This window comes from Eleutherodactylus coqui, chromosome 10, assembly GCF_035609145.1.
Source record: "Eleutherodactylus coqui strain aEleCoq1 chromosome 10, aEleCoq1.hap1, whole genome shotgun sequence".
Classification (NCBI taxonomy): Eukaryota; Metazoa; Chordata; class Amphibia; order Anura; family Eleutherodactylidae; genus Eleutherodactylus; species Eleutherodactylus coqui.
This window is the reverse complement of record NC_089846.1, coordinates 5,131,958-5,147,031: the sequence shown is the minus strand read 5'-3', so window position 1 is coordinate 5,147,031 and position 15,074 is coordinate 5,131,958. Positions and strand designations below refer to the sequence as shown.

The window sequence follows — 15,074 nt, the reverse complement described above, 5'->3', positions numbered from 1 at the left end:
ATCCCTGGTCAGCCTCTCTGTGATTGACAGGTGATGCGATGACAGTCAGGGGTGCCCCAAGCCTTTATGCTCCCTGAGGCGGCCCCACTGAAAGCAATGAGGGATTGTGACGGCCGCGGCGGGGATTCCCTGCATCCAGAGGATTCACATGGTGGCAAGTGTGATACGGGGCCGTGATTCACAGCCGTCCTCGCCAGTGTGAAGGAGCCGTAAGACAACCCCATGGCAACATCTGCAACAATCAGTGGGGTTTTGCTGCTGTGCATATATAAGTGTGGGGTCCGCGCTGCGGGGCGGTATATGTACTTGGTTTTGCGCTGCGCTGTGTGGGAGGGGTTTCGCGACTTTCCCTTTAAAGCAGAATACTGTGGACTTTCATTGGCTGAATCTGCAGCATTTGCGCTCCTTGCATACTTCGTCTACAGAGATGAAGCCATCCCGTCTGTACGGCGCTGTAGACGTCACCTATAGGCGCACAAGTCCTTCTATTTGGGGTCTCAACCCCCCCCCCCCCCCCCCGCCCCGCTTGGTGAGGCATCTTGCAGACACTTGCAGTGCGGAGACCTGGCAGGACATGAAAGGGTGCAGCGGATTACACCTGTCCCCAGGTTCCTCTGTTTATTCAGTCTGCATGAAGTGTGAGAACGCTGGGCGGTTCCCGCCTGAAGGTGTGTCCTGTCTCTCCAGTTTCCCATCACCCCCCATCCTCCTCCTCCTGCGCCTCTTATGATTACCGTCTTTTCTCACCAGCCAAAGTGAAAACAGGCGATTTCCTCAAGGAATCAGCGGTGTTCAGCATGAGAGGCGCACAGATAAGGCCCCATAAAGCTCCGGGCTTTGACCTTCGCTCCCTTCAGAGGGTGACCGCATCCCAATAATGTGCGCCTGTCCACTTACATGGGGGCAAACTTATCGGAAAAACTACAGTAAAACGTTTTAATTGCGCCAATGCACATAGAATAGAAAAATGAAATAACTGCAAAAGAGGTGGATCAGAGGGGTCAGAGAGGGTTGGGGGCTGCTTGTACTCATGGTATTTGGCAATAACCGGTCGCATGCAGTACGTTTGCCGTATGCACTTTTTTTTTTGTACTTGCAGCAAACAGCCGATTTCAGCGGTGGTCATGTGGTACGCGAGCAGCGGGATGTGGCCGGCTCCGATTACATCATGTCCAATGTCTGTGATGAGTGATGTCAGCCACAGTGTAATTTGGGGGATAATTCTGATCGGTGGGACCCCCAAGATCACTGTAATGGGGTTCCCAAAGATCCCTAAGTGAATGGAAGGACCTGCAATGGAGCTTCTACTCTGGCAGCCCTGCATTCATTCGGAGATCAGCGGCACTTGAGCTTGCCTATCTCCAAAGGCTTCCTGGAGAGGTAGTCTTGACATGGCTCCTTTTAGAAACCTCCCATCGTTTTGTGCATACAGCTCCTATGGAGAGCTATGTGTCTCCTTGGTTACACACTACTAACCAGCACTATATGGCAGTAATCCCCCAAACCTACCCCCGATGACGGTGGTCTGTCTTCTCTGTACAGCGGGCTGCAGAGATTTTTTAGTTGACGGATTCTGTCATTTCAACCAGAATCTCACATCTGCTGGATGAGGTTTCAGCCCACTGGGTCCGCTGTTCCCCTAGTGATGAGTGGCGCTGGTAGCCGCTTATCCAATACCCTCCCTTGAAATAGTATGCCTGATTGGCTGAACGTATTTATGGGGGGTTGGATAATAATCACTTAGAAGACGGATATCTTGCGTCTGTAGCCGGCCTGATTCTGCATGGGAGTTCTGCCTGATCGGATGTGTTCGCTGTAGATTTCTGGAGGCTCCTTTATTGTTCATTCATATTCCACATTACATACACTGAACGGCCACTTTATTAGAGACCCCATGTGGGAGCATGATGAACCACCGTTGGCCCTTAGGACCGCTGCCAGTCATCCATCCGCAGGTATCAGAGGCCCCGGTGTGAACCAAGAAAACCTTCCCCACACCATTACTGCACCTTCACCAGCTTGACAGGAAGGGGTCAGCGATTCATGCTGCTTGTGCCAAATTCTGACCTCCCATCAGCAACAGAAATCTGGCTCCATCTGACCAGGGGATGTTTTTCCGCTGCTCAGTGATACAAGTTTTGTGCTCTTTTGCCCGCTGGAGTCTTTCTGTTTCTCTTAGACACAATGGCGCTGGAACTGGTCGCCCGCTGTTATATCATCCCTGCGGAGGAACGGCGAGTTGTGCGTTCGGACACGTTAGTTGGAGCTCCAGCGTTGTATTCAGCTGACTGTGCAGCCTGTTGGTCAGAACGATTCCTGACATCCTCCTCCGACCCCTTTCAGTGATGAGTTGTTTCCATCCGCAGCATCTCCTCTCACTGGATGTTTTTCCTCGATCGCGCCATTTTCGGTATACTCTCCACACCATTACAAGAGTAACAGACCAGCCCCCCCCCCACCCCCCCGCGGTTGTCAGTGAGACCCCGGCTAGTCCAGCACCGATGAACGGCCTCGCTGAAAGTCGCTCCGATCGATGGATTTTCCCTTCTAATGTGGATTCACACTGAACCTGATCACGTGATTTTATGCCACACTCCGAGGTCACGGGGAGAATTACCATACAGGGCAGCGCCAATCGTGGGAGGGCCGGGGCTCTAATAAAGGGGCCATTCAATGTATATGTAATTGTATATATAGAAGCTCTCCCTTATATAGTAGGCATCAGTCATTCTGACCCCTTCTGCAGATGCACATGAGCTGCATGATGGCAGTCGGGGTCTCCTGTCCATCCGGGGTCTCCTAGAAGCAGTGGCCTACAGACCGTCCTCATGAAGGTCGGTTAATGTCCTACCCGCTCTTATCTATAGCTGCATGCTGGCAGGAAATAGTGCGGGATTTGCATACTTGGATAAGGTCCTTTTGAGGTCAGTTCTCCAAAACAAGCTGGTAACTACATTTCTAATTAATAGCTAAATAGGCAATTAACCTGCTCTAATTGGCATTGCGACAACTTGCCCTCCAAGACCAACCTAATTGGCCGGTATAGGAGGAGTCACGGAGTTCCTGACACGGGGCGACTTCTATTCGGTAAGGGCTTATCGGGCAATTTCATAATGCTTCTCCCTAAATCTAGTGTCGTGGCGTTGAGAGGGTACAGACGGAGCTTTTATGGGATGCTCTAGATTTACTGCAGCATTTCTGCATCAAACTCCGCGCCATTGCTGTAGATTTTGACTCGAAATCAGCTGCAAAAACCTCCGTTGATTTCAGCCTGCAGTATTATGTGCCTCTCGCCTCCCAGTACTGAACACTGCCTCCGGTCATGTGACGCGGCGCTCATGCAATGCCACTTCCACGTCACATGACCAGCGGTGGTTGGTGGTGTGCGCTGCGCTCTGGGTATTTGTTACGGAAATGCCGTGGAATGCCCGCTGTGTGACCGCCCCCCTCCGGCTGCTTAGAGGGGATTCGCACATCGGAGAAATTCAACAGCAGTCCGACATTACCCCACAAGTTACAGCAGAATGTAAGTTAATTGGGTTTTAACAAATCCCACGCGCCCAAAGCAGAAGGAATCCGCAGCGTCATGTCGTCCTGCCGAGGATTGCTCAGGCCATCGGAGAACGCATCCCGTATTTCATTCATTGCAGGGCGTGAAGGGCCACACCACAATCCGCAGCAACATCCCGGGTGGAGTTCATTGTGCATTTTGCCGTGGCCTTGCTTCTGGATGGCAGCCCTCTGCTGTGGTTGTGGGTGCCGATGCCAGGCTCACCGCTGCCACGGGATCCTCAGCCTTAGTCTATTGAATGCTATGAAAATCCGTGGCCCAGTTCGTATGGCATAGATTCTGCTGTGGACTTGACAAAGGCCCCATGTTGTGGCCAAAACGTTGTCTATATGAGGATTGAATAGAGAGGCGTCCTTGGGATGGGAAACACTTTTTTGCACCTTCATGCTGCTCAAGATTCTTTTATGGACGATTCTGAAATCCCTGTTGTGAGATAGAAAGGATGACTTGTAGATTCTGCAGAGAATCCATGTTGCACATTATATGTCCCCCAGAGTGCGGCCAGTAACCTCTCCAACACATTATATGTCCCCCAGAGTGCGGCCAGTAACATCACCACATTATATGTCCCCCAAAGTGCGGCCAGTAACATCTCCACCACATTATATGTCCCCCAGAGTGCGGCCAGTAACATCTCCGACACATTATATGTCCCCCGGAGTGCGGCCAGTAACATCTCCAACACATTATATGTCCCCCAGAGTGCGGCCAGTAACATCTCCAACACATTATATGTCCCCCAGAGTGTGGCCAGTAACATCTCCAACACATTATATGTCCCCCAGAGTGCAGGCAGTAACATCTCCACCACATTATATGTCCCCCAGAGTGCGGCCAGTAACATCTCCAACACATTATATGTCCCCCGGAGTGCGGCCAGTAACATCTCCAACACATTATATGTCCCCCGGAGTGCGGCCAGTAACATCTCCAACACATTATATGTCCCCCAGAGTGCGGCCAGTAACATCTCCAACACATTATATGTCCCCCAGAGTGCAGCCAGTAACATCTCCAACACATTATATGTCCCCCAGAGTGCAGCCAGTAACATCTGCAACACATTATATGTCCCCAGAGTGCGACCAGTAACATCCCCAACACATTATATGTCCCCCAGAGTGCGGCCAGTAACATCTCCAACACATTATATGTCCCCCAGAGTGCGGCCAGTAACACCTCCAACACATTATATGTCCCCCAGAGTGCAGGCAGTAACATCTCCAACACATTATATGTCCCCCAGAGTCACAGTTGTTGAGGGGAGGGGGTGTTGTGGCCAAAGTTGTAAGATGGTACTTTGCTCAACCTTCCAGCAACGTTTTGTTGCATGCGGTGCCTTGTCATCTACAATTCCATTGTTACCCAGTGTCACGTTGTGCAGTTTGATGCCACCCAGTTGGTGCACACGGTCTGTGAATTGTTGGATGTCTCTGACCACCCAGTTTCTGCTTCTATAATGTCGTCTTCTTCATTTATACCAACTGAATTCTGGGCACAATGTAACCAACACACCGAATACCCTAAAATATAACCTAATGTCATAAATAAAACTGTGCCTAGGAGGCCACCATAGAAGACTAAGACCAGGACCACGTGAACCGTGTGCGGAAGGGGAGCAACGCGAGTACAATGATCTGTCACCCGCTCTGCCATGTATCACAGAGCGATGTCTTGTAGCCGCTGACAACCATCCTGCCAGGAGAGAGCGTCCCTGAGATACTATGAGCCCCACAATCTGCCTAGATAATGGATATGTTCAGTCTCTACTCCCTACAGTGTTAGGCCGGCTTCATGTGACTCGATTCTTGTTGCGGAATCCGCCGTCAGCGTCCGCTCAGAGGGTCCGCAGTAAATCGCATGCATTGAATGGGTACGTACTTGCACTTTTTTTTTCATACTTGCGGATACAAACTGCGTATTCCGCGAGCGGACAAGAAAATGCAGCATCTTCTATTTTGTGCGGACTCCGCACGGGCGGCTTCCATTGAAGTCAATGAAGGCCGTCCCACCCGCAGCCCATATGCAATTGACCTTGCGTATGGGCATCGTTGCTTAGCGACGGAGCAGGAAATACAAATATATATATATATATATCTGTACTATGTATGACTGAGTAACTTTATATCTTAGCACAACCCCTTTAAGTGCCCCCCCCCCCCTTCCGCCCAGCCCTGGTCTCCGCCAATCCAATCGGAGAAAAATTAGTGGCAGTTAAGGCCCATTTACACGGAGCGATGATCGCTCAACCGACAGTCTGATTGACAGCTCTGAGCGATCATTTTACATAAACTATTAAGTAGCTACTCAGCAGCTTATTAGCGTGCAAATGAAGCCTTAGCTGAAAGCAGTTACTAGCCGGACGGCTCTTATCTGCATTCAGCTCCTTTGTTCTCCAATGGGAAAAAATGCTATCAGCATTACCCACGGAGAACTCAGCATGCAGTCCTGATAAGACCACACAAAGATTTTTAGGTTGACCTGAATTTAACGATCAGCTAGCAGTACTCGAAAAATGCACGATGGCCGCACGTTTAGACGCAACGATTATCGCTCAAACGATCACTTTTTGGCGATTTTTGAGCTGTCATCGCTGTGTGTAAATAGGCCTTTATGTTCCATTCAATGTGTGCAACGCTGCTAAGCCAATCAAAAGCTTCAGTGGTCATGTGACGTTCATAGCAAAATGACCGCTGACGCCTGGGATTGGCTGAGCAGTCATGTGCGTAATGAATGGCATGTGACCGCCACAGCTTCCTTCAGGATCCGATCATCCGGGATCGGGACTGCTGTGCCAGATGGAGGGCGGCCTCAAAGGTCAGCTTGCCATATTCTCTATATTTACACCATTCTCTGCCCCCCTATAGCTGCCCCCGGGCTCCTCGTTGCAGTCTTCCTCTAACTTCCTAAAATAGACACATAGTTGCCTCACAACGCCCCCCCCCCCCCCCCCCCCCCCCATCCTTCAGGTCTGGAAATCCTGGTTGCCCCATGTGACCCATTCTTCATCCTCAGTGCTGAGGAAATGTCTTAAACGCTCTCGGCTTGTTACAATGTATCTTTTATTGGAGCGGCTCCCCATCGTCCTGCTATCTTGTCCGGGTGACGTCGCCACCAAGCTCGCAGAGCTCAGTCCTTTCACTGAGATGCCTTGGAGGAGAAAGGGGGGAGAGGCGAAATACCAAGCATTCCTTGAAGTGTGCAAAAGGTCGGGACACAATGGGCAGCCCGAACAATGCCTCATATTTTCTGCTCTTGGCTCACGGCCCAAAGTTTTTCTTACTAATGGGAAAGTGAAGGAGGGGAGGATGAGTGACTGCGTAACTTATGTTACAGTTCAGGTGATAACTTCATGCCTGGACTAAGTAGCTGCAGATACATTGTCTCCAGTAAGGCTTTTGGACGGGGCCTAACCTTTTGGGTCATTTTCCATCGAGGTCTATGGAAGGGTCACTGCCGTATGGCAACCCGAGTCAGATCACAACAACATGGGTGCACAAAAGATTGTTTTATAATTTTCCATAAATTGCTCGATTTTTAGGGCATGGCGGATATATTTTCCGACTGGTGGAGCAGATTTTCATTGATCAAGTACACCTAACACCTTAGATACGTCAGCCAACACCCCTGGATGGCGGTCGGCCCGGCCCCCTGGATGGCGGTCGGCCCGGCCCCCTGGATGGCGGTCGGCCCAGCCCCCTAGCTGTCAGGGAGATAGGAATAAGCTCTGATGGAGGCTTATCTCCTCTGAAAACAAAAGGAGCGGGTATGTTGAAATCCAAGATGCCAACCCATCTTTCCCTTAACTTCTACCATCAAGGGAAGATCAGAACACCCCCATACACATGAGATGGCCATCTGCCCAGCTGAGGTTCCTATAATGTGCATGGCCCCTTTATATACAACCGCGGATGGGGGTTTGCTACAATGATGTCTACCCTCCTGATTGTAAACTGGACAGTTTCTATTCACTGACAGCAAGCTGAACTCGTGAAAAGGTTGAGGAATTTAAAGACATAATTAGAAAGTTGTAAAGTTGCAGCGATTACGATTCATTTCTACAGACAACCGCTTTAAGGATTTACCCCGCGGTCTTTACTTGTGCAGCGCCTCGTCCAGCCCCTTGCATATACTTGTTTATTGCCATCCATCCAATCCAGATGCTGCGCAGCGAGCGTCCCCCGTTGCAGTCACGCGTGTCTCCCTTCTACTCCACATTTAGGACTGGACATATAACTGGTCCCATGTGGGGAACAAGAGCCTAATTAATCAAACGTGTCCTCGATAAGCGGCAGACGGGTGAAGGCATTGCATCCTATCTGGCTATGTAGCATAGAGCATGTCCCCCCTCCCTTTCCCCCAGGGTGGTGCCGCTCAGGACTGACAAAAAGCTGGGTGGCTGCCATATTGGATATCACCCAGCTTTCTCAAATGGGATGATGAACCAATGCCTCTACGGCGCCACCTATTGGAAGGCAGCATTCCTGAAAGTCCTGAAACGGCCGTCTGTGTATAGTTCATCTTTTCCTTCTGAAGAAGACTCTGGCTTTGGCTCATATTCCCACTCATTGTTACAAAGTGTGACACTGACTTCCAATAGGTGGCGCTGTAGAGGTATTGTTCTCTATGTTTCTATTTGCATATTTCCCAGAGGAGCATGCATGCTATATGAGGCTCCCATCGCCTTCTAGGTGCTCTCCCTAAGGGAAACCATAGCTTTCTAAGGAACAGATAGGAGCGTTTGCATAGACTCATGCTACTTGTATTTGGGAGGGACTGTCTTTATCTTTGCACACCCCCAGCGTTACCATTTCTGTGTTATCTTCTACAGATCCTCCCCATGCCAGCGAGCCGGAGCGGTTATGCCATGGCGAAAACTTGCAGTGGATGGAAGAAATGGGCATCTCCTCAGAATCTCTGCTCTTGACCAACGGTGCCCAACTCCAGCTGGACGCAGTGCCCGCAGGACTCTTAGAGAAGGTGCCCCTGTTCTTCTGTTGCAGCCAGTGTGGCAAAATCTTCTGGGAAGGGTCACACTTCGGACGGGTGGTCTCACAGTTCAAGGACGTTCTGCAAACCAACGGGGAGTGTATTTACCAGTCTGCCAACCCGCAGGGGCTCTGAGCCACCAGGACCCCATGTATTCTCTTCCATCGTGCAGGCTTCTGATAAGTAAGGGTTAACGGTTCTGGGGGTCACCCCTTATGATCCGTATTCCTAAGGCTGCATTCACACAGGTGGGTTTTACTTGCAGCTCCTGACGGCTGCGATGCGGTCAGATATCCTGCGGGAAAAGAACACGTTGCGTTCACTGTTGATTCACAGTAGCGATTTTTCTCTCGGACCCAAAAATGTCCTATTTTTATAGAATCTCCAATTATTTCCACTGGCGGCAAAAAGAAAATTGCTTCGCACTCCCATGTAGGCGCGTTCGTTCTTCTTTCCTCTTGAAGCAATATGCGATTTTCCTGCGTGTAAAAAACACTCTTTGCGGAGATGCCATGCGCTTTTATTGCAAAACATATGGTCCTCGCAGCGGAAACTGCGGGTGTGAAGTGTGACGGCGGCCTGATGTCACACTCGCCCGTGCGGCCGCACCCTAGGAGCTCCTGCACATGGGCGTATGCGGGCTCATGGCGATGCAGCTCCTCACGGACTGAAGCCCGCCTATCCCCTGTGTATTTTGCCCCTGTAGGCGCTGCATATTCACGCATACAAAAAAAAGGCGCAAGAAGGGACCATTTTTGAGCACAAATACCCACATTTCAGGCATATTCACGGCGTATTTGCGCGTTCACATTGACTTCAATGGACTGTTTTGGTGCGTCAACGAAGATCACGTGAAAACTCCACACACGTGACTAACCCCGACTTCTGCGCGATTCGCCCTCGTGGTTTTCCCTCTGCGGGAAAATCTCATGTTATTCCAATAGGAGATATAAAGAAACGTATGAAAATCCCGTCTGCGGCCGAGTGCGATGCAATAAAAAATAACGGGCAAGATGGCGAGAGAAGAGTCGCCCGTACACGAGAATAACGGCCGTGTGAATGCAGCCGGAGGACGGCTCGGGGTGCCTCCCCCACATAAGATGGCGGCAGCACGGGCGGACCAGATCACTCGTGCAACATAAAAGTGTTTGGGTCTTTTCGGAAACCGAGGGGCGTCTAACAAGGGAGAATGAAAGGGCGTTGCCATTAGCAACCAATCAGGCGTCTCTTATTGATTCTAACCTGTTTAATGATGGATGGAATCTGATTGGTCGTTGTGTTGTTTTATCCGCCCTGTTTTCTCTAAACATCGGCCACCTCGCTTTACTTTATTCTTAATTTCCTTGTTTTAATCATCCGTTTTACGGTTGCGCCATCGAGCGCCAATGTTCAGTTTATTCTCGTTTGTACAGAAATAAAAAAAGCAATTGGAAAAAAATGTTTTGTTTCCCTTAAACAAATGAAAGAAGTGAAGCCGGGCGAGAAGACGGGGATCGTCCGCAGGATGGGGGGGGCGAGAAGACGGGGATCGTCCGCAGGATGGGGGGCGAGAAGACGGGGATCGTCCGCAGGATGGGGGGCGAGAAGACGGGGATCGTCCGCAGGATGGGGGGGCGAGAAGACGGGGATCGTCCGCAGGATGGGGGGGCGAGAAGACGGGGATCGTCCGCAGGATGGGGGGGCGAGAAGACGGGGATCGTCCGCAGGATGGGGGGGGGCGAGAAGACGGGGATCGTCCGCAGGATGGGGGGGGGGGGGCGAGAAGACGGGGATCGTCCGCAGGATGGCTGGACGCGTGAGTAGGCAGGCGAGAAGACGAGGACCGTCCGCAGGATGGGGGGGCGAGAAGACGGGGATCGTCTGCAGGGCGGCTGGACGCGTGAGTAGGGGGAGCGAGAAGACTGGGATCATCCGCAGGATGGCGGGGGCGCGACTGGATCTACAATCCTTACTGACAGTTATCAAAAGTGGTCTGGTTGCCCATAACAACCCGTCCGACTGCAGGTATATTTCTTAAAGCTGCATTGTGATTGGTTGCTATGGGCAACAAGACCCTTTTAGACAGTTCCCGTTTTGATAAATGAGGCACATTGTTGTATCCCTATAAAGGGAGACCACCGCTCAAAGACGGACAGGGCCGCCAGGAAGATGATGGCCGCCAGATACTATGTACTATGGGTACTGACTCAGGGACCCCCCAAATACTACTAAGGAGGGGGGACTACTTCTTCCATAACGGATCCTATGCTAAAGGCGTTTTTATGGAAATCGAGTACATTTTACTGTCAGCAGCTTCCAAACTTACTGTTTATTTCTCGGATTGCTGTCTGTGAATGGAAGTGGCATCATCCACACGGGCGTTAGTGTATTTCTGTCCGCTAATGCGCAGCAAATTCATGGACCAATTATCGCCTATTCCCTGAGCATTTCGCGTTTTCTTCCGTTTTTTTTCTGCGTATAAACAAAACATAAGAAAGCCCATTCATGTCTTGCGCACATATACAGCGATTCCGCTCGCAGGGCCGTTCACTTCAGTCAGTCATACGGACCAAAAGAAGACTTGCTGCGTTTTTGTCACGTGACTGAAAATCGCATGAAGAATCCGCGTTGGTACTGTGTATTACACGCACAGGAGCGCCCATTCATTTATTGCGCATATACGCAGTGGACACGCACATATCATGCATATATTTACTGCGTATCTGCGCAGTCCTATCCGATTCTGCGGCCTGGTTCGGTCGGTAATGCGGCCCAGAATAGGACACGATGTGGTTTTCTTTCACACAACTGAAAATCGCGTGATGTGAGTAAACCGTAGAAATCAGTGGGTTCCATTCACTGCGCATTAGACGTGTAAAAAATCAGCGCCAAAACCCATGCGGAGGATGTTCTCCCGGCGCCGCACGGCTCTTTGCAATGTGTCGGCGCTCCATACTGTCACAAGCGTCTGTTGGGGCGCCCACACCGGCATTAAGCGTAGCGGGTTACACTCAGACCTGCGCGCTTCACGCTGGTGTGTTTGTTATTTGGGACATTGAGAAGCGCGGCCGCTACAATTTACTGGCCCACGAAAACGTAGGGATCGGGGAATAGGGCTGATCTATAAAACTTTAGTAGAAAAAGAGTTTGCAGCGACAAACTTGTACTTTTCCCTTTAAAAAACGGATCTTTCCGTAAACCGCGTGCAGTTTTAAGGCCGTAAACCTGGGCTTACAGTGCAGGCGTTTTCTTGTACGTTTCTTGCATCGTGCGATGTACATGACAAGTGCCGGTGTGGACGCAGCACGAGCGGGTCCATTCACAAGTGTCCTGTACACAGTGAATATGTAGCATTCGTGCTCTGGCGGGCGCGCTCGCCAACGTAACCTGTCTTATGGCGCTCGGCACAGAAGTGAGGAATACTTCTCACCACTTTGGAGGGAACTCCTGATACTAAAGAGTAACTTAAATAACTTTTACCCTGTCAGCAGCACGCCGCAGGTTGGTGAAATGACGGGGTGGCAGCGCTCTCCTGACCGCCGCGCCCCTTCGGCTGACTTCATTATCTGTAAGCTCCACTCGGCCGTTAAAGACGGACACATTGACTTCCCTAGTTATCTAGGCATCCGAGGAGCCAACAGGCTTGGGCGAGTGTTGCTGCCCCTTCACTTCAGCGATCGGTGGCATTCTCCGGACCCCCTCTGATGAAGACCGTTCCATGTCGCTGTGACGTGTTGGAAGTTTTTAAAAAGTGCAGTTACTTTTTTAAAGAGGTTCTTTGGAATCAGAAAAACATGACTCTGCTTTCTACTAAACACAGCGCCATCCTTGTCCACAGGAAATGGAAGGTATGGCAGCCCCGTCCCATTTAGTTGAATGAAGCTGAGCAGCAATACCAGCCGTAACCTGATCCTAAACAACCCCTTTAAGTCTTGCACCCTGAGGGCATCCAGATCCACCCGGGGTGCCAAGTGTCATTTAACAAGGGTGGCAGTCATGTCTTAGGTCCATTATGGAAGAATCAAGGACTGTTACAGTTGAGGAGCTTGGTGGAGATTTTGCGTAAGAATTACCCTTTAACCCCTTCATTCCCCAGGACGTACATTTACGCTTTGTGCGTGCGGAGTCTGTATGGATTGGCATCGGGAGCCAGTCACACTGTATACACAGTGGGTGCTGGCTGTCTTTGACAGCTGACACCCACCCGCAAGAGCTGTGATCGGTGTGAATGCTGATCACGGCTATTAACCCTTTAAATACCCCATTCAGTACTCCTGGGTCCTGAACGGCCCCGCTGTAAGGAGTGCATGAGGTGCCATTAGGTTGCCATGGCTGATTGTCTGTGGCACGGCTTGATAGGCTGCCTGTCAGAACACTTTGATATCACATTATACATGATTAGCGATCTCCTGTGGGCCGAGAACAAAAATGTAAAAAGAATAGTTTAAAACCCGACTTTTCCCATTCAAATATGCTGTTTTATTCTATATCGCTGCGGCCCGTAAAGTCCAACCTATTACAGTGATGCATCATTTATCTCGCATGGTGAACGGCATCAGAATTGCGCTTTTTGGTCACCCCGTTAAAAGCGATCAAAAAGTCATGCAAACTCCAAAGTAGGCCATTAGAAACTGCGGGGGCTTCGGGGGAAAAATGAGCTGCACCGCTATAAAGACGGAAAAGTCAGCAAGTTTTACTTTTTAAAAATAATACAGCATTAAAAAGACTCTATAAATTTGTTATCGACCCGCAGCGTCCAAAATCCCCCCTCCTCCCAAAAGATGGTGGAATTGCAGTTATTTTTCCATTTTACGCCACTTTTTCAGTACATAATATAATATAATTGAAAGATGCAACGAGTCCCGCAGGGTACAGTGGCGAGCCCTCGTAGGATGACGATGAGCCCCTCGTAGGATGACGGCGAGCCCCTCGTAGGATGACGGCGAGCCCCTCGTAGGATGAAGGCGAGCCCTCAAAGAAGGATGGCAACGGGCCCTGGTAGGACGACGGCGAGGCCTTGGAGCACAACAGCGAACCCCTCGTGGTGGATTTGCAGTAATTTTTGCATTTCACGCCACTTTTTCAGTACATTATATAATACCATTGAAAGATGCAACGCGTCCCGCAGGGTACAGTGGCGAGCCCTCGTAGGATGACGATGAGCCCTTGTAGGATGAAGGCGAGCCCCTTGGAGCACAACAGCGAACCCCTCATAGGACGAAGGCGAGACCCTTTGGAGGATGGCAATAGCGATGGAAAAATATAGCAAATTATGATTTTTTTAAAAAGTGGAAAGGAAGAGGCAGAAATGAAAAAGAAAAAGGCCCCATTATTAAGGGGTTAATTTGCTTTGTACAGTAATGCATTTGTGCACATTAACGAGCTGCTCTCCTAATTCCACCTGCATTCTTTTCAGACACTTGTCCCAGGAGCTTGCGCTCTCTCTGGAGGGGGGGCCGCTGCTCTCTGCCTGCTTGTTATTTCCTCCTCTCTCCCTCTCTCTGCCTTTTGTACCAGACTCTGCTGGGAAGAAATCCTGTCCCTGTTCCCACGCTCCGACACATTTTAATGAATCAACTGCAAGCCCCTCCCACTCTGTTTCATCCACCTATACCGCAGCCAGCTGATTGGCCGGCCCAAGCCCCTCCTTTAAAATCACTGCCTCAACTTTTCTGCTGTGGTTGTGGGAGCCCCAGGGAAGCTGATCAGTTTACTGAGTCAGGTGTCATTAACCCCGCGCCTGCCAGGGAGCTGCGCTGAAGGGCCACAACTCCTTTCACTTTCGTAGAATAAATGGCTGCCTTCTGTTCCCAGTTATTTGTCGTGCGGCTGCAGACGTCTGGGCTGAAATAGCAACATATCGGGGAAAGTTGGTGCAAGAATTCCAAAATAATCCAGATTCAGTTCTTGACATTTTTATTTTTTGCCCACATAGTAAAGCCTTGAGACCGGGCGAACATACCAACCGTACCACCAGTTGTAGGTGCGCAGGCGTTGCCACTGACGCCACACTTTTTAAACGTACCCATAGCGACAAGACGGCAAATCTTCAATTCCTTCTTGTTTCTATGGGATCCGCTGACACTTTTGTGTTTCTGGCCGACCGTCCGTCTAGCGGGACACAAGAATGAGGTTGACGTTTTGAACCCGTCATATTGTGTCCCCCTGCCTTGTCTGACAGTCACTTATCCCTCTGCTCTGCTGGGACATACCAGTTCTGGCAGACTTATGAGGATTATTATCTGGTGTATACACTGCCCCCCGCCCCTCCTTTATTACCCCCCATCCAGTAGCGTTGGGCTCTTCTGGCCTTCAGAACTGCAGCAGTTCATCGCGGTGTAGATCCCACTCGGTGATGAAACCGTTCTGCAGGAATACCGGCCCCTGCGGACAGGAAGCTTCTTGTAGTTGCTGCAGATTAGATGGAGGTGCTGACATGTTCTGACCGGCTGACAGGAAGGGGTCAGCGATTCATGCTGCTTGCGCCAAATTCTGACCTCCCATCAGCAACAGAGATCTGGCTCCATCTGACCAG

The 15,074-nt window shown here is 50.5% G+C and overlaps 1 protein-coding gene across 4 annotated transcripts in view; it reads left to right on the top strand.

Moving 5' to 3' along the window:
* EXD3 (exonuclease 3'-5' domain containing 3) overlaps positions 1-9,998 on the top strand; it is a 275,759-nt gene extending 265,761 nt beyond the window's left edge. For all 4 annotated transcript variants that reach the window (XM_066580059.1, XM_066580060.1, XM_066580061.1 and 1 more), the window contains exon 21: positions 8,403-9,998. In XM_066580059.1, the coding sequence (XP_066436156.1) occupies positions 8,403-8,695 (293 nt within the window). In that variant the 3' untranslated portion in view covers positions 8,696-9,998. The remainder of the gene's footprint in view (positions 1-8,402) is intronic.
* The last annotated feature ends 5,076 nt before the right edge of the window (positions 9,999-15,074 follow it).